Raw genomic sequence first — 24,133 nt, forward strand, 5'->3', positions numbered from 1 at the left:
GGCCACTTGAGATTTTCTCCTGCCTGTGGACTTTAGGTTTCAAAGAGTGTTATTTAGGGTGCAGTGTTTCCAGGGGAGAGGTGACAGTTAAGAAACTAGGTTAAGATATAGGTTCCCTGTTGTTGCAACACCTTCCTATGTGACTGCGTGGGTCCTTCCTCTGCTTCAGTTCCTCACGTGAGCCGTGCACGTGCTGTCCCTCTTTTCCCAGGTTTGGAAATGTTTGCTTTCCACTTCAACATGGCTGCATACATGTAGCATAGTGCAGCACTGTGCCATGGCGTGAGAAACACATCTGAATCCCCCACCATGTGTAGCTACCATCTGGAAAGTGGAACACTTTCTAGGGACAGTTGTCCCGCAAAGCCTTTTCTTAAATGTAAGAGCTGATACACCAAACTAATGCCTATAAAAAGAGCATGGATCCACTTACTGGTGAAACCCTGTAGCACAGTTGCAGTTCTGGTTATAATGGGATGTGCATGTTCTCCTATATGTCCCATGATGGGAGCGCAGAACGTGGCCATGAGGATATTTATTTTTTAGTAAGCTCTGTAGCTGGCTTTTCTAATGGTGCATGGCTTCTTAAATGGCTGCTCTGAAAACTCCAGGCGACATAATAGCTTCTGGCATATCTGTAACAACTTCTGCTGACTTGTTCTGCCTTGCTAGTTTTGAATCTGGTGAGGTTTCCAACACTGGCCCACATAATGTTTGAAAACATTTTTAACAGTTCCCATGTTTGCAGTGTGCTACAAATGGATTATATTTCACTGTCTCCATGATTCTTTACTGCATCCAGTATTCTGAAGCTCTGATTGCCAACAATTTTGAAAAGAAAAAACTACATTGCAATTAGGTAACAATGGCTGTCTTGGCACTAAAAAGCTAGTCTCATCAGATGCTGTTTTTTGGGTTTTTTAATAACAGCTACATGCTTTCTTTTACTGTAAGGACATGATTACAGTTTGCAAAAAGAACAGAATTTATCATTCCATTTTGTTGCTTGGACTAGGATTACACACCCTCATACTAGCATATAATGTGTTCAGTACATTTGAGTAGTGGAAATACATCTCTACAATGATTGGAAAATGCCATAGTGTTCATAAGTACTACTTGTTAATTGAAAATGTTTCTTATTTTAGCAAATAACTTGGTCAGAAGACGTTGAACTTCAGTAGTTTTTTCTGGATTTTGTGTTACTAATGTTGTTTAGATGCTACTCTGTCTTCTGTAATGTTTTGTGATCTTGGTTATTATTTGTCAAACAAGGCATTCTATCAAGTGCATCTGTGTATAGTTGCCAGATGCTGAAGGATAATGTATAGATGGCTGCTTATTAGATGATTTCCAAATATCATTTACATTGAATGAGGCATGAGGTATGTAAGAAGAGAACAGACTGTAGTAACGTAATGTAGCGAAAGACTGTAGCATAATGCAGACACAGAAGGGAGCTGATTATGGATGCATAAGCAACCTTACTTCTGTTTTTTTCCAGCCTTTATATGTTGGACTTTGTAACCATCGTCTTGGTTCACCATGGTGTTTTAAGACCTTACTTTTAAGCAGTACTTGTTCCATAGCTCAAACATGTGGATCCAGACTTTTTGAAGTTCTGCAAGATCCCTCCCTGTGATGCTGGTGTGCTACTCTTGCTTGCTGTTAGGAGTTGCCCTTCTAAGGCCATGAGTAGCCATTATTTTGCACAAAATTTCTCTGTTTCTGAATCACATTTATTTGTTGCAGGAAAAGATGTGGAGGGGAACAGCCCATCAGCGCTGAAGGATGAGACACCACAGACTCCAAACTCCATTAGTAAGGTACTGTGAGATAGGGATCCATCCCAAGTTTTGCTTTCATTTCTTCTCAGGCTGTTATTACTCATTCTTACTCTTTTTTTTTTTTTTTAAGTCAGTCAGAAATCCTCTCCCTCTATTTCTGCAGGGCCTATGTGAGCATGTCTTGAGAGAAAGTAAATCAGTGTTTTTACATGGTTGGGATGACAGAGAAGCCCACACTTTGCTCTGACTTGATAGCACCTACCACAGAAGAACCCTGTTTATTTGGGCCTCATTTGGCAGTGTAATTAGATATAAATAATTACGGCTGGAAGGTTGATTTTGTCAGCAGAGGTGTCTCCTGCTGTTCCTGATCAACAAGGCAATCATAAACCTTAATTGTTTTGGAAGAAAAAGATGTAATATTTATCATAGTGCATAGCATCTGAAACTCTGGGAGGGAGCTCTGGGAATTGGTGTAACAGGACAGGAACACAAACTAACCAACATCACCTGAACACAGTGATTCCATCCAGCCTGTGATGGAGAGGTAAAACTGTATCTAAAGACTCTGGGTCTGGATTTTTCAAACCTTGCTCTACATCTAGAGTAACTGAGTGCCAGGGTTTGATTTCCTGTAGAGATGGAATCAACCTTATAAATTAGACCTGGCTTTGAGATTCCCATACAGGCTTTTTGGCTGCAACTCTGTAACATGTTTCTGTAACATAACTAGAAATAGAAGCGAGGCCTGTTAATAATTTTTTTAACTAAATTTATTCAACTATGCAGCTATAAAATGCAAATGATGCCAGCTGAAATGAAAATGTGACACAAACGAAGCAGCTGCAGACAAGTGATTTCTTATAATACAGGAAAATAGGCTCTGCGTTTTCAAATACATTTGGCTGTGCTTGCCTGGAGCTTCAGGTTATTCTGGAGGGATACCCTGGCAGATGTCAGCACAGGGAGATGGTGATGAGAGGAGCTTTGGGAGTGTGCAGCAAGGGCTTATGTAAAAGTCCTCTACCATTGCTGGAAACTTGACAAGCGGCAGAAGGAACTTAGGTTTGCTTTTTGTGGCCGATTCCTCATGGAAACTCAGCCTCCCACTTATTCTGGCAGTGAAGAAGCCCAAGCACCAGGTAAATGCATCCAGGGCTTTGTTTAAAAGCCAGATGTTTTGCACCTCTTACAATGAGTGGTGTTAAATTCCCAAATGCTTAGGAATGTAAAGAAGAAGGACATTTTCTGGACAGGACAATTCAGAGCACTGAAAAGCTGTCCAAAAGGGAGTTTAATTTCTGAGATACAGGATGAATGCAAGAGTAGAAATGTGTTTATGAGAGGTAAAGAGTCTGGGTGAGAGCGTGTCTCAGTTGTGTTTTCACAGCCTCGGGGCCTGCCTTGCTATTTAGTCTCCTACAGGTGTGTTTTTGAAAGAAGAAGCCTTGAAAGATTTGGGTACCCACCTAGATTTCTGCCATGATTTGTGTGCACCTGGGAGATGTTCATGGGTCTCTCTCTGACAGTGTCAAGAGCAGTTGTTAAGGAGAGATAAGAGAAAATTCACAGTGCAAACCAATTGCACCAGATTTGTGATTCAAAACAAAACTCTCTAGTAATGAATGGTAGGACATGAGGAAATGGGCTCAGGTTACACCAGGGGAGGTTTAGACTGGAGATCAGGAGATGAGAGTGTTGTTAAGTGTTGGAACAATCTGCCCAGGGAGGTGGCAGACTCACAATCCCCAGAGATATTCAAAAGACACATAGATGAGTTGCTGACGGATATGGTTGTTTGATGATGGGCTTGGCAGTGGGAAGTTAGTGGTTGGATTTGATCTTAAAGGTCTTTTCCAAATGTAATAATTCTATGATTCTATCATTCTAGTTGGACACGTGATGTTTGATTCAGAGACTTTCTACTTCACTGGACCTGTCCTTCTCACCTTACTCTGCTTTGCCTTACTGCATTGTACACTACCTTGTTCTCCAGCCACGTAACTTTTCTTCTGTCTTGGTTTGGAATTCCAGTGACAGCAGAGAGTCCCTTTTGTGAAATGTACCTTAAAAAGTTAGGCAAACTGATAATCACTTTGCTTAATATTTCAGTTTTCAATCCCACTCAGCTCTTGGGCTATAAAATGAAACCTTATTGTCAGGAGTCCAGAACTGTAAGTAGGGATCTGTCACAGTATTTCAGTATAAAAATAAATAGCAATTCCACCTACTTGAACCAAAGGAAAGAGAGTGTGCTAATTGGGTCATGTTTAATTTCCTGAAAGCAAGGGAAGGAAATAATTTTTAGAAACCAAGCTGTAAGGTGTGCATGTTCAGTTAATGGATTCAAAAGTAGATGTTCTAAGTGAGAGATGCATGCCATGAATCTTTCTTTTGGCACAGTGGATATAACAAACCTTGTTGGAAATCAGGGTTCATTCAGCAGCACAAGTTTGATATACTGCACCACATTGGCTCTTTTCACCCAGTAATGAGAAGGAGAGGAAAGCCAGTTGAGTGATTCAATCCACTGGCTGCAACTTAGGGGACCTGGAGTCCCTGCATTTCCCCAGACAAACGATTTGTGTTTCTGTTTCACATTGCCTTCGGTGAGGCAGAAACATTTATTTCACTCAGGCCATACCCAGGCTGCATGATGGAGCAGGCTGCAGATTTCCCAGGTTAGCAGATACCAAGCAGAATATCTCATAGAAACCTTCTAGATGTCTGTGAACTTATGAGCTATGAAGCCATTTAACTGCAACCGCACTACCACAGACTACTGCTAGTCTGTGTCTGAGGTGGGAACACATCCTAATTGCCCCATCTGTACAGACAGTAAAATATTTTATGCTGGAACATTTGCTTTTGATGTGCTTGTGCAGTTGTAGCAATATATATTTCTTATTTCAGTTGTGGTTTCTCAGCTCAAATTTTATGAAACAAATTTAAAGCACAGTTCAGCTGCATGCTACATTGTTAACTGTCCTGCAGTTTCCTTTTTCAAGGCCCTCCTCCCCCTCAATATTAACTTAATTATTTCAGATCATTTCTCATGTTAGTTTCTGTCTTTTAGAGCCCTTTAACCTTGTTTTCTCAGACCAATGCTCATAGTGGGGTGAGTAGTAGTGTGAAAGAACTGTCTCTAAGTCTCAGGCTCATCTCTGCAGCCAGGCAATACAGTTAGCATGCACCTGATAGTGACAGCAGATCCCCTTCTCTCAGTTTGTGTGCTGTTAGTGTCCTTTTAGGTACCTGTTACTGCAGAATGCCAGGTTAAATTCTCTCTTTCTTCCCTTTCTGTGCTTACCTATTTATTCTACTGGCTGGGGGCAGCTAGAGTCTCTTGATATGCATGCAGAGCCCACAAGAATTAGAGTGTATTTTAAGGGATAGTCATAAAAATCTTGAAGCTCAGTGGTACCTCACTTTTTTTAGTCTCCCACTAATGCCACAATGAAGTCTAAAATGATCACATTATAGAAGTGGGTCTGTTGTGTGTGGTTATGTGATGTATGGGAAGGCAAAGTTTAGTGTTCATAGTGAATGAGATTTTCCACAGGCTCAAAGTGTTCAGGTCTTTATTGTGTGATTTGTGATCTGACATATGAATCTGAGTGGCTGCTAGAAACTAATTTTAGCTTCAGAGTAGTTTGAAACAGCTTGTACCAATCACTTGATATTTAAGCTTCAACTCTCATGCAGTCTCAAGCTCCTCCTTCTAGATCCATGAAACATGCAGTTAGTAGTTCTGAGTTAATTCCAGCCATGATTACATTTGAAACTATCATAAAAGATCATTCACAACTCTAGCAACCTAAAAGGATGCCTTTCCCTCTGTTCTCCCTGAGCCAGCGAACTGAGGAATCAGTTGTCAGAGAGGTCTAAATGTTACAGGAATCACCTCAGAGAAGCTCAAGAGTGAAACATCCCCTGTGTGTGCTAAACTCAGGTTTATAGAAGAACCTGGCCCTTTGAGGTGGTGTTCTGCTTAACTGGACCCTTGTTGGCTTTTCATTACTGCACTTTATACTGTTGATGTTGTGGATGGAATTATTTTGGAGCTAGTTGTCTCTTATCAAGACTTACATTCAATGCCTGTTCCCTGGCTCAGGTATACCTTGCTTCTTCAATTCCATGTCCAGCAGTTTAAGGTAATCACTGTTGTCCATAGAGGGCTTTGCAGCTTGTGTAGTTGCATACCAGCCCTGAAACTCCCAGGGCCCTCACAGAGGGGAAAGTAGGAAGCAGAAACTGTTTGCTTACAGAAATAAAGTCTCAAAGTTGATAACTGGGTAATCCACAGCACTCCTATCATGTTACTTTGAGTCACAGGTGTTCCTAATCCCTTACCGTAGTGTTTCTGATGGGATAGATGAGGGTAAATGGAGGTGCTAAAGTGGAAATGATTTATTAAACAATTTAGCAAAGCATGTTTTAAGCTGAAAGTCCAGTTGTTTTTCATTGCTCACTGTCCTCGCTTGTTCAAATTCAGCCTGGGAACAAAAGCTGGGCCTATAGCTAGAGGGGAAAGTAAAGCTTTGCCTCGGTTTCTGCTTAGCACCACAACTGTATCTGTCATGTGAAACAGCATCTTTCTCAGTGTGCAACTTCCCATCTCACCTAAAATGTTAAGGCACACTTAAATGATCAAATAGAAATCCCATGAGGCTTGTGACTTTTTCTTTATTTACAATAATCTGATGCAATGGAGGAAAGTTTTCTACTAAACAGTAGTATAACTTGATGTTTGAAGTTGCCTGTATAACTGAATTTCATCAGTGATTTTCCCCAGATACTGCTGTCATGTCAGCTGTTTATTTATACAGACTTTTCAGCTTGTGCTAATCATTGTACTATTTCAGCATTGGAAACACAGTTGTAACATTGTAGTGACATTGTTGAAATAAGAGAGATTTTAGGGGTTTTTTCCTAAACTAAAGGAAGTTTTAGGTGAAGTTTATTCAGTTGTCTGTAGAGCAGCATATTAATTGTAGGATCATCTTTCCTAATACAACGCTTGTTTGTCGGAAAGAATCGTTTCACTGACTACTGTGTTTTGTATGAAGTGTTAATTCACAGCAAAATAAAAAAGCTTTATTCAAAAAAGCTGCTTATAGTAGCCAAAATTGTTTAAATGCAGATGAGATATCTGTGCATATTCACATCAATAACAAGAAGCTCTGCGCTTCCAATTTTTCTAATTTTCTGTAGTGTTTATGTTACTTCAGGTACTTTTGGTTTGTTTTTTTTCTTATTTCTGCAGTGATACAGATCTCTAGCAATTATATATGAAAAAAAGACACTTGAGGAATTACATGTGAACAAAGATGTCTCTCCCATGTGGTGGCTATTTTTACTTACAAGTAAAGTTATAAGACATAACTTATGACCCCAGCTGCTTTTGTTCTGCCTTCAAATTCCCATCTGATTTTGTCTTTGTCTCATTTGGATGCAAAGAAGAAAAAAAGAGTAAGCTGTCACTGCTGTTAACATGCAGGCCACAGCTAGAGAATGACTTTGTTTAAATGTTTCTGATCTGTGATAATTTTATTTTTCTCTCATTGCACACTTTTTGTGTTCATCCTGTGCAGCAAGGATATTCCTCTTGCTGTTACTCAAGGCATGATATGCTGACATCCCCCACACCAAAGTCAATCACAGGCTGGTTTTCTGTGAAATTATTTGGTTCCTCTTGGAAGTGAAGTCACCACGAAGACACTGGATCAGAATAGCTCTGTTGTGAGGACTCTGTGTGCTCACTTACAAAGCCTAGCAGAAGTGAAAGGATACTGTGATAACTGCTAACAATCAATAGTGGATCTCCAGAACTTCATGACTGAGATGAAAGGGAACAGAAATTTAAATGAGGTAAAAAGTATGTCTCTGAGCACAGTACAGTCCATTGTCAGCTGCAAGGTTATCAGTCCTAGAATGGACATATCTGGTTAGAGAACAAAAGAGGGATAACAGTTTCTTGCCTCTCGAAGTGCTGCTGCGTGTCCTGGTAAAAATTTTTGTCAGATTAACTGTCTTCCCTCCTTATAAGAAAATAATTTTTCCTATGTATGGAAAACATACCTATTGCTTTCTTATTAGAAAATTCCAGTGCTTTTTAGAAAAACTTTTAAAAGGACATGAGTTCCCTACCCTCCCAAAATCTCGTCTCTGGTTAATGTTGTTGACATATTGCTGCAGGCAGAGGGGGCCACATTCTGATATCTTGCACAAGCATTATCCCGGTGTCTGTGAAAGATTTGCTTTGGGGACAAATGGCTTCTGTTGGTTTTCTGACAGACTGAGAAAAGCATCGTTAAATGCTCTTGATGTGTCTTAATTGCTATAAGGCTCCTCTTGAGAGCTGATGGCCCAAATTTACTGAATCTTACATATGCTATGAGGTACAATCAAAACTATTAAGACAGATTAATGTAAAAACATGAAATCATGTTACTTCAAGTCACTTGGCAGGTTAAACATGGAGGAATGGTACATTGCTATCAGCAGCCCGCAGTCCTGAAGCCTTAAATCCCACCTTTCCTGTGAAAAGGCAGGAACGTGAAACTCAGAAACAGAATAATAGAATCATAGAATCGTTTTGGCTGGAAGAGACCTTTACGATCAATGAGCCCAGTCTTTGTCCTAGTCCTAACAAACACTAGAGACTGTTTCCCTAAGTGCAACATCCAATCATCTCTTAAACACCTCTAGGGACAGTGACTCCACCACCTCCCTGGGCAGCCTGTTCCGATGCCTGACAACCCTTTCAGTAAAGAAATTCTTCCTAAGGTCCAGCCTGAACTTCCCCTGGTGCAACTTGAGGCCATTTCCTCTTGTTCTACTGCTTTTCACTAGGGAGAACAGAATGACCCATGCATCCCTACAACTTCCTTTCAGGTAGCTATACCTGAACTTTATTCATTTGTACCCATATCAAGCTCTGCCCTGAGCCTTCTTTTCTGCAGGCTAAACAGCCCCAGATCCCTCAGCCGTTCCTCACGTGAGATATGTTCCAAATCCTTTACTAGCTTGGTAGCCTGCTGTAGCAGCCAAGAATCACTCGTAGAGACAAGTTCAGTTCATGGTGCAGTAGACACTTTATTGCCAAAGCTACGCTTTATAACATGTATAGCAGTGTTGTCTGGCACGAGGAATCTTTGGTCTTGGAGCTACGAGTCAGCTCACCTGAGGAGACAGAATCAATGTCTCTCTGCCTAAATGACAGAGTTTTGAACTCTTGTGGTTGTTTAACTCTTTTTTTAGCATAACCGAGAGAGACTCAGAGGAGGAGGCAGGTGTGGCTGGTAGAGCCATGAAAGTGTCTCTGTCTCTATCCCCACAAGCAGCAGGTTTAGGGTGCAGGTTTGCATGGTTTGTGGCAGTTGCTGGTTTCTGAGTTAATCTTCAAGTAAATTTCCTTGAGCCAAGTGAGCTTAGAGGCCAAAATTGTATTATTTATTTAAGTGCTAGGATGTAATGGTCTGGATAAGTGACTGTAGTGTGTTTTAAGTAGTTAAGCAAAAAACACATTTGTTACACCCTGATGTTCTGCAGACACCTGAGCAGGATTTCGTAGGATCTCAGGGACATCTGTGCTTTTTCTGCTTCTCACTCTGGCTAATAGGGAATAGTACTCAGTATTTCTCTCTGCATCTGATCTGTCAGACTGGAGGGAGTGAAATTACTGACAAACAGTTGTCTCATAGTTGTATCTCAAGGACAGGACATTCTTCCTGCTAATTGGGAGAAAGGGGGGGAATTCCTCTGACCAGTTTCAGAGGACATGCATCTCAGCTCATGAAAGCATAATCTCCTAACAATTCTGAAGGATTCTTGCTCAGAGGCATTTAAGCACTTAAAAATGTCTCCTCATAAAGAAGCTTACGGTGTATCTCCCAAGTGCCTGCCACTGCCCTTTAAAATGTGACAAAAACCCCGTGGGCACAGTTCTTCACGCAGAAGTTGTATCTGTGCAGTGGTCCCCACCATAAATCTTGTGGCTTTTACAGTGAAGTCCCAGGTGCAGAAATATGAAATATACATCAGAGACTGCATTGCAGGGAGAGGAGGCAGGCTTAGCTTGCTATTAAAACAAAAATGACAAGTACTGAATAATTCGCAGGAGTCAAAGAGTATATATTTTGCTTGAGTAAATCCAAAGTCAAACTGACTTATAAACCAGACGGTAAAATCAAGGACTTTACTGGTCTTTATGTGCCACTATAGAGTTTTCATTTCACAGAATCACGTATAAGGTGTAGTTTCATTTTTAGTGGAAGATTACTGTAAGGATATGTGAGAACAAGTAATAGGTTCTAGAGTGACCTTGGCTCTGTTGCAAATTGCACCTTCTGTGCTTAATTTCTAATCCACAAGGAGTTTTGCTAAGTTGACCACACACCTTTATTTCCCATTTTAGCCCCTGACACAGTCTCCAAAGCATAACTGATAGCCTTTTTGCTGTGACCTGTTCACACATTTGTGTGTTTTTATTGAAGTTGTGTGAAAAGGACTGATCTGGCCATCATTAAATATTTTCCTGCTCACATTCATGTTCAGCATGGTTTGTGGCTATAGTAGCTAGGGAGATTTCTATGTCAATGGGAGGCAAAAAGATGGTGTGTCTCTCAAAACTGAAGGCCTTGTAAGAAGATTACTTTAACTCATGACATAAAGGAGAGAGAGTCTGGGAGTCTAGTGGGTTTGTTTTACATCACAGCAGGAAATATATAAATGTGAACTATGTTTGATACATTTTTTTCTTAGTACAGCTCATTTTTGTGTCATAGTCATTAAATCAAGGTGGCCAAGGGCTGAGCTTTTTTATAAAACTGTCATGCATAGTAGGAGAGACAGTGCCTGACCCCAGAAGATCACAGCCTGAATGCATGAGGCACATGAAAGGTTGGAAGGAAAAGATGTACAGAGAGAGAAAGTAACTTCCCCAAGGTCACATTAAAAGTAGCACAGTCCAGACTGAACCATAATTCTCACAGCACTAACCCTCCCCAGGTCTTGGACTATTTGCTGACAGTACCTGTCCAAGTAGGAGTCTTCAGTGTGAGTTGAGCTCCAGAGAGCTGTAGTCTCTAAAGCATACATTATTTTAGGAACAGTGGTATTGTGATAATGTCTAACAAAAAGTAGAGCATTTTTTCATAAGTACAATCATGAGATCAGTCTGTAGCCTCTGAAAAAGAATTTAAACAGCACTGACACCATCAAACACGATTTGAAGTGACTATATTTTGTACCTCACTTCACAAGGCCAAGATGATTATGATTGCCTGTATTATCTATAACATGACTAGGTCATTTCTTGCCTGCTCGTGTTTCTGGACATTTCTACTAGGGCAACAGTCATTGCCAATATCAAGTCTAATTCTGAAAGATATATACCAGCTTCCCCATAATTTTTAGTCCAGGAATTGAAATGCTTTCAGATCTGAAAAGCGATGGATGGGTTTCAAAGTTATGAACAAGAATAGGGGGTTTGGATTGGGTTTGAGTTTTACTTATTTTGCCAAGATTAATGTCTGCATGAGAGAAATCTGAAGAAAACTTCATGGGATATTTTCCAACTATTACTGCAAAAAGAAAGAAATAAGCATTTTCTGAGCCTGCCTGGTATTTTGCTGATAGCCTGCAATCAGCTCTTTGGTGGGTTCCTGGAAGGTGTAAATGACTCTTGATTAAAGCGTAACTTGAACATCTTTGTGTTAAAGCATTCCTGTTTCCTATATCCCTCTTTTTTTAGATTGAGTATAAGTTCTGCAATGGGTCTGACAAAGAATGCGTGTCTCCCACAGCCAAATTCATGAAGAAGGAAACACTGAAGGTATGTGCAAACCAGCCAAGTTAGCATTAGCTGCCTTTCTTTTACAAAACAAGGAATACCTTCCAAACAAACCATTGGGAACTACTCTGAGTCATTTCCGAAGACCCAGAAAAGCCTTCACTCTTCTAGGAGTCATTATAGGCCAAAGGCGTTTACCAGCTTTATATACAGGGATAGATTATAAACTGCAAACAGGACAACTCAGTTTAACTATTTCACCCTGTTTGCGTGTTCCAGAGCCATTAGACACCTCAAGAGTACTGTAATTCTTTATTTTTCTTGATAGGGGAGGGTATGCCTAGACTAAATTACTGCTTGAACACTTGCTTGTCTACCAAACCAAAAGTATAACTAAATTGGTTTGGGTCAAATTAGATCTAATCTCTTTCATTTGAGGGATGAGGAGGACTGGATATTCATCCTCTTTTCACTCCCCTGAAAGAAAAGCCAAATTAAATTATGTTTAATGGAACTTCAAGAGCAAGGAAAATCTGCTGTTTCATTATGGTTTGGTTCTTTTTCACACTCATTTCAGGGGAACCTGTTCTGGGTCAAGTTCTAGCTGTGCTATACATAGCTGCCCTTAGTGCATTATGTTCTTTCTTCCCAAAAACAGGCCAGGATTACAGCTGCTGTATTTTCTCTGTTCTCAAACAGGTCCAAAAAAAAAATTACAGACAGGAGAAGAAAAGAGCTACCAAACAACTCTTCAGTGCTCTAAAGGATCCCAGTGTTGTGATCACGGCAGACTGGCTGAAGGTATTGAATACAGACCATTGCTAATGAGGCTGTAGGGAAAAATAAGTGGGAAGTAGCTGACATGTCTGAGATCTATGTGCTAGCACTTTTTTGAGTGAAAGAAAACTGAATAATTTTGAGTTGAAGTTGCTGTAAAGCTGTACTTAAATCATTGCTGTGAAAGTGGAGTTAATGGGGAATATTTACTTTCCATCTTAAATCTAACTCAATCTGTCTATTTCATGTCCTCAACTAGCAACAAGATCTCAAAAATGAATGGTACTTTTTTTATTTCTTCCTTTCAAACTCTGACAGAGTCTGCTAGCATTTTCTTAGAGATGTGGTTTTGTAACGTAGAGGGAATAGGCAGAGTAACAGCCTGGAAATGAGCAGATACAGCTTGTTCTGTTGACAGTTGGTCCTGATGAGAACTGTAATTTCTCCTTATGCAAAGACTCCAGCAGTGACAGCTTCTCACTGAAGTCCTGCAGCTTTGTGTGTGTGTGACAAAATAATGTGGATTGACATTGAGAGATGTTTTTGTCCTCATTTGGGGCTGTTTAGTCTTCTCAACTAATAGTGAATTGGTTGCCCCTTTTATATCACCAAACCTAATTTCCAAACGTTGCCAAACACATAGCTCTTTAAGAAAAATAAAACCAAAAATGACCCTCAGGGATTTCATGAAACAGTATAATCACATTTGACCAGTGTGAAAAACCTTCAACATTGTTCAATAATCAGTATTAGAGACTAGAAAAGTGAGATACATAAGTTTTAAGAAATTAGATTGGCAATAAACTGTTTTCATATTGTTTGGTGTTGAGGATAAATAGTGATATTTTTTAAAATACAGAATACTTGTTGAATGTTTGCTGTGGCTGGAAATTTCTGGTTCACCAACAAGTCATGCTGGGCCACAGAGCTAGAACACTGACATAAGGCCTATGTGCATTGAAGACAATAGACCTTAGGCAAAATCTAACCTTACTGAGAAACTTCCCCATTCTTAAAGCTGTTATCTTTAATATGTGCTATCAGATTTAATGTCTTTATACACAAGAGAGTATGCATTGAGTTTGACAGAGAAGTAAACCAGCTGGAGAAGGTGCTTTTAAAAATGGAGTCTTTGACAAAACCCATTAATAGCTGTGTTCTGCAGAACACTATTAAAATGACTTGTAAGTCGAGTTAGACTATCTATAACATTTTTCTATGTATTGTTCTAAATGGCGTGTCCTCCATGATTATTAACAAATCAATGTCACATGGGCCAGCACTGCTGATAGACTGAAAAACTAAGCAAGCTGCTAACACTAAGCTAGTAATAAAAATATGAAGACTAGACTCTAATAGCCAGATTTACAAGGTGTGAGAGTTTGCTATGAGAAAATGCAATGTATTTTCCTAAGAAAGTGTATCATAGTGTGACCTTGGGAGAAACACATACTGGAAATACTGTATAAATAATGAATACATGCTGGTTTTCTTTAAAGGAACACCATAAATGCAGCTTTTTGTTCTCTCCTTGCTTTCCTACAGATTCGTGGGACTCTGAAGAGCTGGACTAAGCTGTGGTGTGTTCTGAAACCAGGAGTGCTGTTGATTTATAAGACACCAAAGATTGGACAGTGGGTTGGGACAATCTTGCTCCATTCTTGTGAACTGATTGAGAGACCCTCCAAAAAGGATGGCTTCTGTTTTAAACTTTTTCACCCTTTGGATCAATCCATCTGGGCTGTGAAGGTAACAACTCTGATGAGTCAAACAACCCCTTCTTGGTTACTAGATTTGCAGTTATTCAGTTGGTGAGAGTGAAATGACTACATGAAAAGATTAAAGACACAAAAGCTTGGTCATGATGGGACATCAAGTGAGTGTGATGCATTGTGATTAATTGTACAAACGTGTCCTTCTTGGTGTGTAGATGTGTGCATAGACTGAGGAAAGGGGAAGTGTGTTAGTGCAGGAAAAAACCCCAATACCTAGAAGCTGTGTCAAGCCATGGCCTACATGTTTAAGAAGAGATGAGGAAAAGACCCAGTTAACTGACTTTGCCAAAACAAGGACTCACAAAACACCAAATGCTTTGCACAACTTTGGAAGAGGGCTCAAAAAATGACAAAAATCACATTAATAATTTAATGGGGTTGTTTTAATACCTCTCAGATTTGGTTTGTTTGCGATGGACTTGGAACTAAGTGGTCTGCTAAAGCCTTGACTGTTCCACAAAAGTATGACTCTGGATAGATTGCCTTAATTTTTTCTTCTTTGAAATGGAAATAGTAAGCTTTTCTCCTCTTCACTTTGAGTTGTTCTTCAGTCTGTTGTTGCTCACAGGCTGAGACAGTCTTGCTGGAGACAATAGCTCCTGCAGTGACCTCTGGATATCCCAATAACACAAATGATTAATAATTTCTCATACTTCTTAAAACAACTCCCTGCAAATTTTAAAGAGCTGCATTTCTTTTCTTCTTTCCTTAGGCAAAAAGAGAAAAATTGCCTAATGTCTATAAACCTGAGAGGCACTGAGAGCAATATCAGCTGGATACCCTGAATACAAAGCTTAAAAGTTCTTGAACTTGTTTCCTCATTAAAATGGTGACTCAGTAGAGTTATTGCAATCATAAATTCTCTAGGAGACGTCACCAATATAAGCAAGGCATTACATGCTAGTGCCTTGCTGTGAGGTGGTCAGCAGGGTAAATCTACTTGGAAGGAAAGACTCATGTGAGAGGGATGAAGGCATTTGTAACAAAAAGAAGGTGTAACAAAATGGAGGGGAAGCCCTGTGGGAGCACATCAGGCAGACTCACTTCTTCTCATCCCTGCAGTTAATTGAACAGTTTTAAACACAGTTAGACAACCACTATAAAAAAATCTTGCAATCTTTAATAGGGTAAGAGGAGAAAATTAAAACTAACCTCAACAACTGAGGTAAGAGCTGCTGTTTTCTGACAGTAGCTCAGGTCCGATCTGTGCTGAGATGCATTGCTTTTTCTTTTAAGTCCCAAAGGTTACATTACTACCGTGCTTCTTCTTTGGTTTTGGTGGTTTTTTAATTCTGAGCATGGACTCAAGAAGGTTGTCAATCATTTGCTGGCCATCAACAAAAAAATTCCTTGTGACTTGACAGGTCAACTGAATCTTTTCAAAAGCACAGTTGGAAGAGATGGTGACAATGTAGAATCAAAAGTGCAAGTCAAGTACTAAAAAGTAGTATTGCTGACAGATCTGAAGTGTGGTACTGGAATGCCCTTCCCTCAATATGGATCATCCAAAAGAAACAGAAGGTTTTATCAGTATGAAGATGTATCTACTTCTTGTGTCTCTTCAGAAAATATATGACAGAAATAGGAATTACTGTATTAAAAATGAAGGGAATATATGTCTGAAAATGTTTATGTACTAGAGGAAGTTCCAATAGATTTGAGTTTTAAAGTCCAAGTAATATTCTAAGTCACTTGAGACAGAGATTTAGAAAGCTACATTTGATCTGTATAATTGGATATTCCCTGAAACCTGACTGCAGCCTCAGTTGTTGCATGTCATAGATGCTTTCAGCTACAAGGTGAACACCAAAATGCACAAGTCCACCAGCAAACTACTTGATGGCAAAAAAGCTGTCTGCACTCTGACAACAGTTTAAGACTGAAACTGCTAAAAATACTGTTTCATTTTATGTCATTTCTTGGCCTTCTTTAAAGCAACTGGAGCAGAATGGGCTGATCTACATTACTTATGTATAACTATGCAGAGAAAGCATATTTCTCATTAAATATAGATTAGCCTGAGCTTAAGCAAAAAGCCCAAATTACCATCCATCACAAGAGAAATAAGATCTGGCTAAACAAGTTTCACTTTTGGCTAAAATGGCCTATAACATTTTCAAGGATTTTCCAGACTAGAACTGATGGTCCAACTTTGACTCACATCAGTGGACTTGTAGCTGAGAGTAATTAATGAGCACCTTTGTGCGTGTTGGCCTGGTTGCTCAGCAGATGTTTGTATCTAACTGAAGGCTCTTAGAAGTGTCTGGTTCAAGCACTGCCCTAGGCATTTATAGCTGTTCTAGCAAATTAAATTTAATGTGCAGGCATTTAACTTAAGTTAGAGCAAGATGAAATTTTGGGGCACCTTTCAAATGGTATCTGGGTAAGATGTGGGACCAGCACTTATAATTCAAAGCTAAATATATGCACCAGGGAACTGTTTTTCCTAGAAAAGTCTCTGATGTCTAGAGCTATCTTAGAAGTGTGTTTCTGAGGGGAGAAAGTCATTTATTCTACACCGCTTCCCTGGCTTTTTAAGAGTTTTAGCCTGAAACTCCTTTGCAGTGAATTAGACCCTTTGCCTATTTCCTCTGCCCAGGCCTTTGTAAACCCAACGCCCAAACTGCCATGGTCTCAAAATCAGTCAGCAGCCTGAGCAGCAGGAAGAAAAGCTTCCTCAGTATGAATACTGCTGCAGAGGCCCTGAGTCCATCTTGTGAAAGCAGCAAAGAGACTGTGGGAGACTGGGGAATGCCAGCCTAGTCATTAGTGTGAGGATGGGGATGCCTGGCCTCTTGCTTCGCAGGAGGAGTGTAGGGCTATCTGCTGACAGAGTTTGCTGAACTGTCCCAAAAAATATCTTGGAATAGTTCATATTTCCCTTTGAGATTGCTCAGAAGATAGCTGAACAGCAGCATGGTGTGGGAAGGCTTTTATTGACTGCAGCATGTTCTGACATTTACTTAGAGCACAAAATGAGCTAGGGTCAGACCCACTGAATCTGGGAATATATATGATTTGAAATTCCTTTAAAGGAAAGAATTGTGGTAATGGGCTTATGCTGAATGCTGCTGCTTTTACAGTTGTTTGTTCTACTCCATAATATATGACTGCTAGTTTCATCTTCATTCTTACAGTTATTCACAGTACTGTTAATGAAAGGGATTTTTTTTTCCCCTTTTTTAAGCTTTGTTTTATGACTTATCATACTATCCAAAACAGTGTAAGTTCACTCCATTTTTCAAAGCCTCATCAACACCTGTTTAATTATGCCTCCTCAATCTCAAATCAGATATAAAGACAGGAATGATCTGAAGATGATCCTTTCTTAATTGTACTGTCTAGAGGCTGCAGCTGAGCTCCAGGTCCTGTTGTAGCAGGGATAACATTCGCTACTACTGAGAGATGGTCATTGTCTTGGAAATCTTAGAATCTAAATAGGCACAGTGCTCAAAGGCTAGGAGACAGAAAGTATCCCTCTCTGCCATGCAGATACTCTGTGGAGATGTTGACTTTCTTTTTATGGCATCCTTTCCTTTCTTCTTTCTGTGGCAAACAGCCCCCTACATGTATGAGGATGCCTTACTATTGAATATGTTTCCTTGGCAGTCATCTGGCTTCTCCTTGTGTTTATCCATGTGCCTCAATGTCTGTTAAAACTTTGTGTTATCCTCTCCTCTTTTGTGTTTCTTTATATTGGTTCTCTGGATCTGTACTGTTTGGTTGTGGGTTCTTTCCCCCAACAGCCCAAATATCAACCTCCGCACTAGAAACACAAGTAATGGTGTTAGCAGCAGCTCTCAATCACCCTTCTCAGCTGCAGGCTTCTGAGGGGAAAAATGCTGTGGGGAATGATGCCTGATTGCATTAATGTCCCTAGTAATGGCTTAAGCTGCTCTGCTCTGGTTTACTAATCAAATCTCAACTTTTCCAGTTCTGACTATTAAGCTTTTTAACAGTCTTAATTTGGTGAACTTCTTGTGAGAGAGGGGAGGGGAAAAGGAGCAACAAGGATCCCAATTTCTTCTGTCAGCAGAAAACCCCCACAGATGTGAAGACAAGAAGTTAGACAGGAGACTGTTGTCTTCTCAACATTGTGTCTTCATGGCATACACTTTAATACAACGTGATGCTTGTCCTGTGCTTGCAGTCTTCATTCATTCCAGATGTTGATTTACTGAGTGGAACTCAAAACCAAAAATACAGATAAAATCGTCATTTAAGTACTGGACACTTATGCAGGAACAATTTTCAGTGGCAGTCACTGTTTCCCTGCTTACAAACTTTTCAGGGAGCAGGATGGGATTCTGCAAAGGCCCATGTAAGGGACGAGAGTCAAAGTCAAACTGAATTTCAGCATTTTGTGGTATTCTCTAGCAATTCAAGGAAATCTGTATTTGAACATCCTGGAGAAAATTGCTCCTTCCACCCTGCAGTTGGCATAGCGGTCATACAAGTATTGATGTTTTCTACTCTGCATTTGTTTCTGACATATCTGTATGTTTGAAAACGGATCTGCTTTCATGTTGTTTTTTATGAAATGAGGAAGAGAAGGAAGTGGAGGAGACTGGGCCACTTCAGAAACGCAAGGGAGGAGGAGGGACTCCTATTTATTACTGCCAGGTTATGGCATAAAATCCATACCCTGGAGAGTATGAAGCTCATTGGGTACAGGAACTGTTTTTTTCTTAGCAGCTTCTGGACCTCGAGAGGAGAAAACAGAGAAGAGATCAAAGTAGGAGCCTGCGGTTCTGCTCAAAGAAGTGCCTAATCCATAGACTCTGCCTCCTTGGGAACCATTTCTGGAGGGTCACGCTGTGGCAGGATGTTTACAAGACACTAGAATCTGGGGTTTTTTCCACAGTTCCTAAGCTAAAGGCAACATTATCAAGCAAAGCCTGTTTTTGTTAAAGCCTGAAGTGTCCATTAGTCCAGACACCACGACATAAAGGCTCGCAAAGTCTGGATGTAGAAGTGAAGGGCTACACCTCAGCAGCACGTGCCCATGCTTGGAGACCTTTGGTCTTCAGCCTGTGTTTTTTTCTGTCTCTTTTCCCACAGACAGGTTTGCAGGAAGGTATTTTTCCCTTTTTTCCCCTCCAGAAAAGCTGCCATTGCATCTCTGGTACTTTTATGGTGACATATAGAGGGTGTTTGATTCCTAGTGTGTCAGGCTAGATGGAACACCTCATTCAAGTGTTGTACAGAGAAGGCTAATAGCAAATATTTGTCTGGTTTTGTCTCAAGTGACAGCAATGAGATTCTTGCATTCCTGAGGATCTGAATAAACAGAGTAGGTTTTGGGCTGAGCATAAGTTAGTCCAAGCCCAGTTTGCATCAGAGCTCATTACTGCTTTGCAGCTGCAGCAGCAATATCATGATTACTAATGAGTCTCTTGAAATTACTTCATCTTCTCCCGCTTTCTTTCCTATCACAAACATACGCACTTGGCCCAGGAAGGGTAGAAAGATGTTGAACAGCCTGTTTTGCGTCTTCTGGGCCTTACGACTTGTCTGTGTGCATTTCAGGGCCCAAAGGGAGAAAATGTTGGTTCAATCACTCAGCCTCTTCCCAGCAGCTACTTGATTTTCAGAGCAGCCTCCGAATCAGATGGTAAGTTTTGATCTCCACTTGCTTTCTCCAGATTGCATACTCTGTGCTAATTAAGAAAATAGATTAATACAAAAGACATGGTACATAAAGTAAAAAATAGTGCTTGAGATGCTGTTCATTAGCTATGGTCAGAACAAGACTACAGACACATTACACATTCCTCACTGAACAGCCACCTTTCTGGCCAAGTGTATGGATGAAGAACCTAGGCTGGCAGCTGGGGAAAGAACACTGACTCAATATATACTAAAGGATGGAAGGAGTTGATCCCAAAACTGGGATGAGAGGGAAGCTTAATTGTTTTCTCAGAGACTTTAATGGGTTGTTTGCCTGTGTCTGGCACTAGGTAGGATCTGTTGGAGGCAAATGACATAATAGTATTGAAGAATTGTTGATAGAGGTCTCAACCACCAGGATTTTCCTGCAAACTTACTGTGCCATGGTTTAGAGTGTAGCAGGCCCAGATGCTGGTGGCTCTGCATGTAAAATACCATTCTAAGAATTCACAAAATTATGGAAGGTAAATTTAGGTCAGTGTATAACAGGCATGACAGCTTGCTATGGGAAAATCTCTATAAATGAGTTTAGCAGGCCTAAAATATCAGTGATTTATAAGTAGATAAGAAGATTTAAAATATGTTTTCATTCCATTTGACCTTCAAACTACCGTAATTTTGGTTTTGGCCATAGCAAATTAACCCAGGCTGTTCATTTATGGATGTTTTTCACCTACCTTACCAGGGATGCTCATGCTGCCCGTGTGCTCCTTTGGATCTCATCTTGAGTAACTTAAAGGACACAAGGCTGTTTTTATGAGGCACTGAGGGCTTTGAAAACAAAGTCCTTCTGATTCTGTAATTAAGGTGTACATAGTCCTAAAGGCTGAAGATGGGACAATACCAAATGCACCTTTGACATGGCACTTAGAATGGGAGGAAACCTTTCATTGCAGGTTGGCATGCTGTTCCTCCTCCTGCTGTGCAAAGGGGGCTGTTCATGGTGAGGGATACCATCTCAACACCAAAAGCCATTTGCAGATGCCAGTGTAGTGAAATGATATGAAAATATGTGGAACCTATATAGAGCCATAGAAGCACATCTGGTTCTTTGAATATTGTACTTTTGTAGCTTATGGACAATTACAGTTTCTTTGTGTAAAAGAATGCAAGATTCCAAACCAGCTCCAAATGTTGCCTGTGTAGAAAGGGATAGATTAATTCAATAGATCTCTTGGGAAAAAAAGTGCCAAGATTCTTAGGAAGCCTGCAGAGGCCAGGCAGATCAAAGTAGAGTTACTTTAAGATTTAGTATGATTTTCCTTTACTTTGCTGCTTCTCTAAGGTAGGGTCTTAAGGTGTTAGGTAGAAAGCCAGTGTGATCAAGGGAAGGAGGAAGAACTGAGATACTTTCCAAATACTGTAAATATGTACATAGAAAATAACTAGGGCCTTTGGTTAAGAATGGAATAATTAATGCACTATCAATGCCCTCAAGCAACTTTCACAGGTTTGGAGCACCCACATTGTGTCTGGTGCATCCTGAGAGTCAGGTGTAGGTGACTGGGACAACTGATGTGCAATGAGGCTTTGGGATCTCTCCACTCATCACTTCACAAAAAAAAAAAAGATTATATCAATTGCTTGAGAAATACTAGCATGAAAAATGGTGTAATTCGCAGCTGAATTAGAGTATTTGACTTCACAGCTGAGGTCAATGAGAAGTGGCTCTGCCTTATACAGAAATGGAAGGATGGGAATCAGCAGACAAGAGGGACGAGCAGCCTGTTCACTAAGGCTGGCCTCCTTCCCAAGCACAAGAGCTGTTCTGGCATGGTGACAGTGCAATGCTCTTCTGTTTGTTTGTTGGCCATCAGGGGGCAGTTTGGGGGTAACCACTCCATTGAGCAGTGTAGATGTGCTGACAAATGGCCAAACACACGGGTGTCACGCTGGGAGATGAGTGACTTGGAAACGGTCTTGTCAGCCAACAGCAAAAAACATATGCGGATAAGGATACAAAGAATAGAAACTATTCCACTGAAAGAAACACATATAAAGTGCAGCGAATTAAGGCTTATACTTGGCAATTAATGCAGTTTGATTTTAAGCTCAGACTGTCCTGAGATGGTTGTAGAGTGTTATATAGCTGTACCTGGTGTAAAGAGGCATCTCCAAGAGGGTTTTTTTTTCATTTTTTCAACATACTGGATGAAGAGGATGCAATTGTGGTCAAGAGAGACAGGAAATTAAGGTAAAATGAGCCAAGCTAGCTGACATAGCCGCACCAAGTGCAGTCTGTTCCTCTGCATAAAGTTTGCGTATATTGGTAGTATGTTCATGACTGCTCTGTAGATGGAATATTGTGTGAATCTGCAGCATCTCTGAGGAGGTGTCCTCACCATGTTCTTCTTAACACAGTCTTCCCTGTTAGTAGTGGAAAATGAACCACAGAGCATTTGGCAGATTTGACAGTAATTCATGGAGGCCCCTGACTTACGGGGGAATATTGAGTTGCAGCATATGTCAGTTGTACAGTTCTGCTATCCAGGCAACTCTATCATGATCAGCAGCTACATGGCCTACTTCTTCTCTCAGCATTACAGAATCCCTTTTTTCCCCTCTGCTGTACCATCTGTGACAGACTGTTGGTACGATTTAAGTTCCTGACTTCTATCCAGCCTGCAGAACCACCATCAAGCAACAGTAGAATTCACATTCACAGACCACAGCAGCAGTCTGCTTTGTGATGTGTTTTAAAGACATCTGAAGGTCATGTCAGCCTGCAGGACTCAACCTGAAAAAACATAGGGTCTTTCATTCTTGCCAGTTTTAGAAAAGAAAATTGCTTTTTCCAAGCCAGTGACCATGTATGCATTTCAGATTTATGCTGATGAGTGGCTTAGAGTTAGTCATTGAAACTTGTCCCAAGCTTTCTGTCCAGACTGTTCTGCAGCTGCCCCTGAGGTATCCAAACTGGTATCCCAGACTTCCTAAGCATTTTGATCTGCTTAAATCTCATAGTGCGGATCTCCACCTTGCCATGGGCACTACCAGCAAGGGCTTACTAGGGAAATTTGAAGTGGCAGATTAGCAAGGGTTAAAGGCTTAAACCACATATACATTTTGTTCCTTACCTCTGTCCTTTCCTTCAGACATGCTTTGAGTAGTCTCCATTGCCTGATGTGGATGAAGTTTTGTGGAAATCCTGATGGCCTGGCTTACAGTGTTGCTTTGTCTTTTCTTGACATCTGGCCCTTCTCCCAAAATTGATGTTCTGATCTGGAAAGGAAATCAGATTATTGAAATAAGGGTCACAAATAGAAGCAATGGACCAGGAGAAAGATTGCAATTTGAAACCAATCCCACAATGAAATATATCCCTGGATCCTGGCAGTACTAGAAAAAGTCATCTTCTTAGCTTTATGTCTGCTCTTCGTATTCCTTAGGTCTTCACAGCAGTTTAAAATCCAGGCATTTGCAACCAGACTTCATTTAGCTCAGTATATGAATTGCACTTGAAGCTAATTGAGAGATCGCATCCTTGCATCTTGACAGACAAAGTGTAAGAAATCCTGCATACAGGCACCCAAGTGGTACAGCAAACTAAGCAGTCAGCTGAATACAATGACCTTAATGTTCACTGACCAAACAAAATCAGTCTCTTCCTCATCATTTGTGGTTTGTGTGCACTTGAGCAACATTCCCAGGTGACAGTACACTTCAAGCTGAGTTTAAAAGCATCTGTCTTGTAAGTGTGAGGCACAAGGCCAAAAGCTGGATGATTTTAATAATTCAAAAAGAATAATATTCCCTTAGTGATGCCTCTCTGGAGGAATATATCGTTATTAGGTGTGAGGCTTTTCAAGTCTTAATTGGCAAGAGATTCATCCCAGCCCTTCTGTAGCTACAGGAGTGCAATGGAAAAAAACTAGTCCCAGGCTGAGATTTCAATGTGCAACAACGGGATTCCATCTCGAGCAGGTTTTTGTTACTGATGAGTGCCAAGAGAACATTGGCTGGCTCCTTGCTGATGGGCTGTTGCGAAATGTGGCAGATAGACTCAGCACATCGAATTGTGAGTTGTAGGTGAATGACGGCAATTTGTAAAGAATTTCAGAGCTGAATAGCTTAGTGTTTTCAATACTGCCTGTTATTTTACTGTGGAATATTGTTATAATTTTAGATCTGTTTGAAGATGAAGGTAGACTTGAATTATTCCCTGAACTGAGCCTAGCTTAGCAGCATAAAAAGCCTTCAGTTGTTTTGGATGTGTTTTTGTCCAAGGGAGAGAAGAAATTGTTTTTGTCATTTGGTTTAGTAGTTCCTTTTTGTCTGTGGAAAAAAAAAAGAGTTGGTGTGAGCAGACGCCTGCACCTGCGGGCCTT

General features: G+C 40.4%; 1 protein-coding gene across 7 annotated transcripts in view; it reads left to right on the forward strand.

Annotated features, from left to right (window-relative positions):
• The window catches only part of OSBPL5 (oxysterol binding protein like 5), a 136,001-nt gene that overhangs the window by 78,292 nt on the left and 33,576 nt on the right, over positions 1-24,133 (forward strand). For all 7 annotated transcript variants that reach the window (XM_061999490.1, XM_061999497.1, XM_061999493.1 and 4 more), the window contains exons 3-7: positions 1,753-1,826; positions 11,545-11,625; positions 12,283-12,384; positions 13,906-14,109; positions 19,665-19,749. In XM_061999490.1, coding sequence (XP_061855474.1) covers positions 1,753-1,826; positions 11,545-11,625; positions 12,283-12,384; positions 13,906-14,109; positions 19,665-19,749 — 546 coding nt within the window. The remainder of the gene's footprint in view (positions 1-1,752; positions 1,827-11,544; positions 11,626-12,282; positions 12,385-13,905; positions 14,110-19,664; positions 19,750-24,133) is intronic.

The sequence above is a fragment of the Colius striatus genome, chromosome 7 (genome assembly GCF_028858725.1).
Source record: "Colius striatus isolate bColStr4 chromosome 7, bColStr4.1.hap1, whole genome shotgun sequence".
In the NCBI taxonomy this organism is placed as follows: Eukaryota; Metazoa; Chordata; class Aves; order Coliiformes; family Coliidae; genus Colius; species Colius striatus.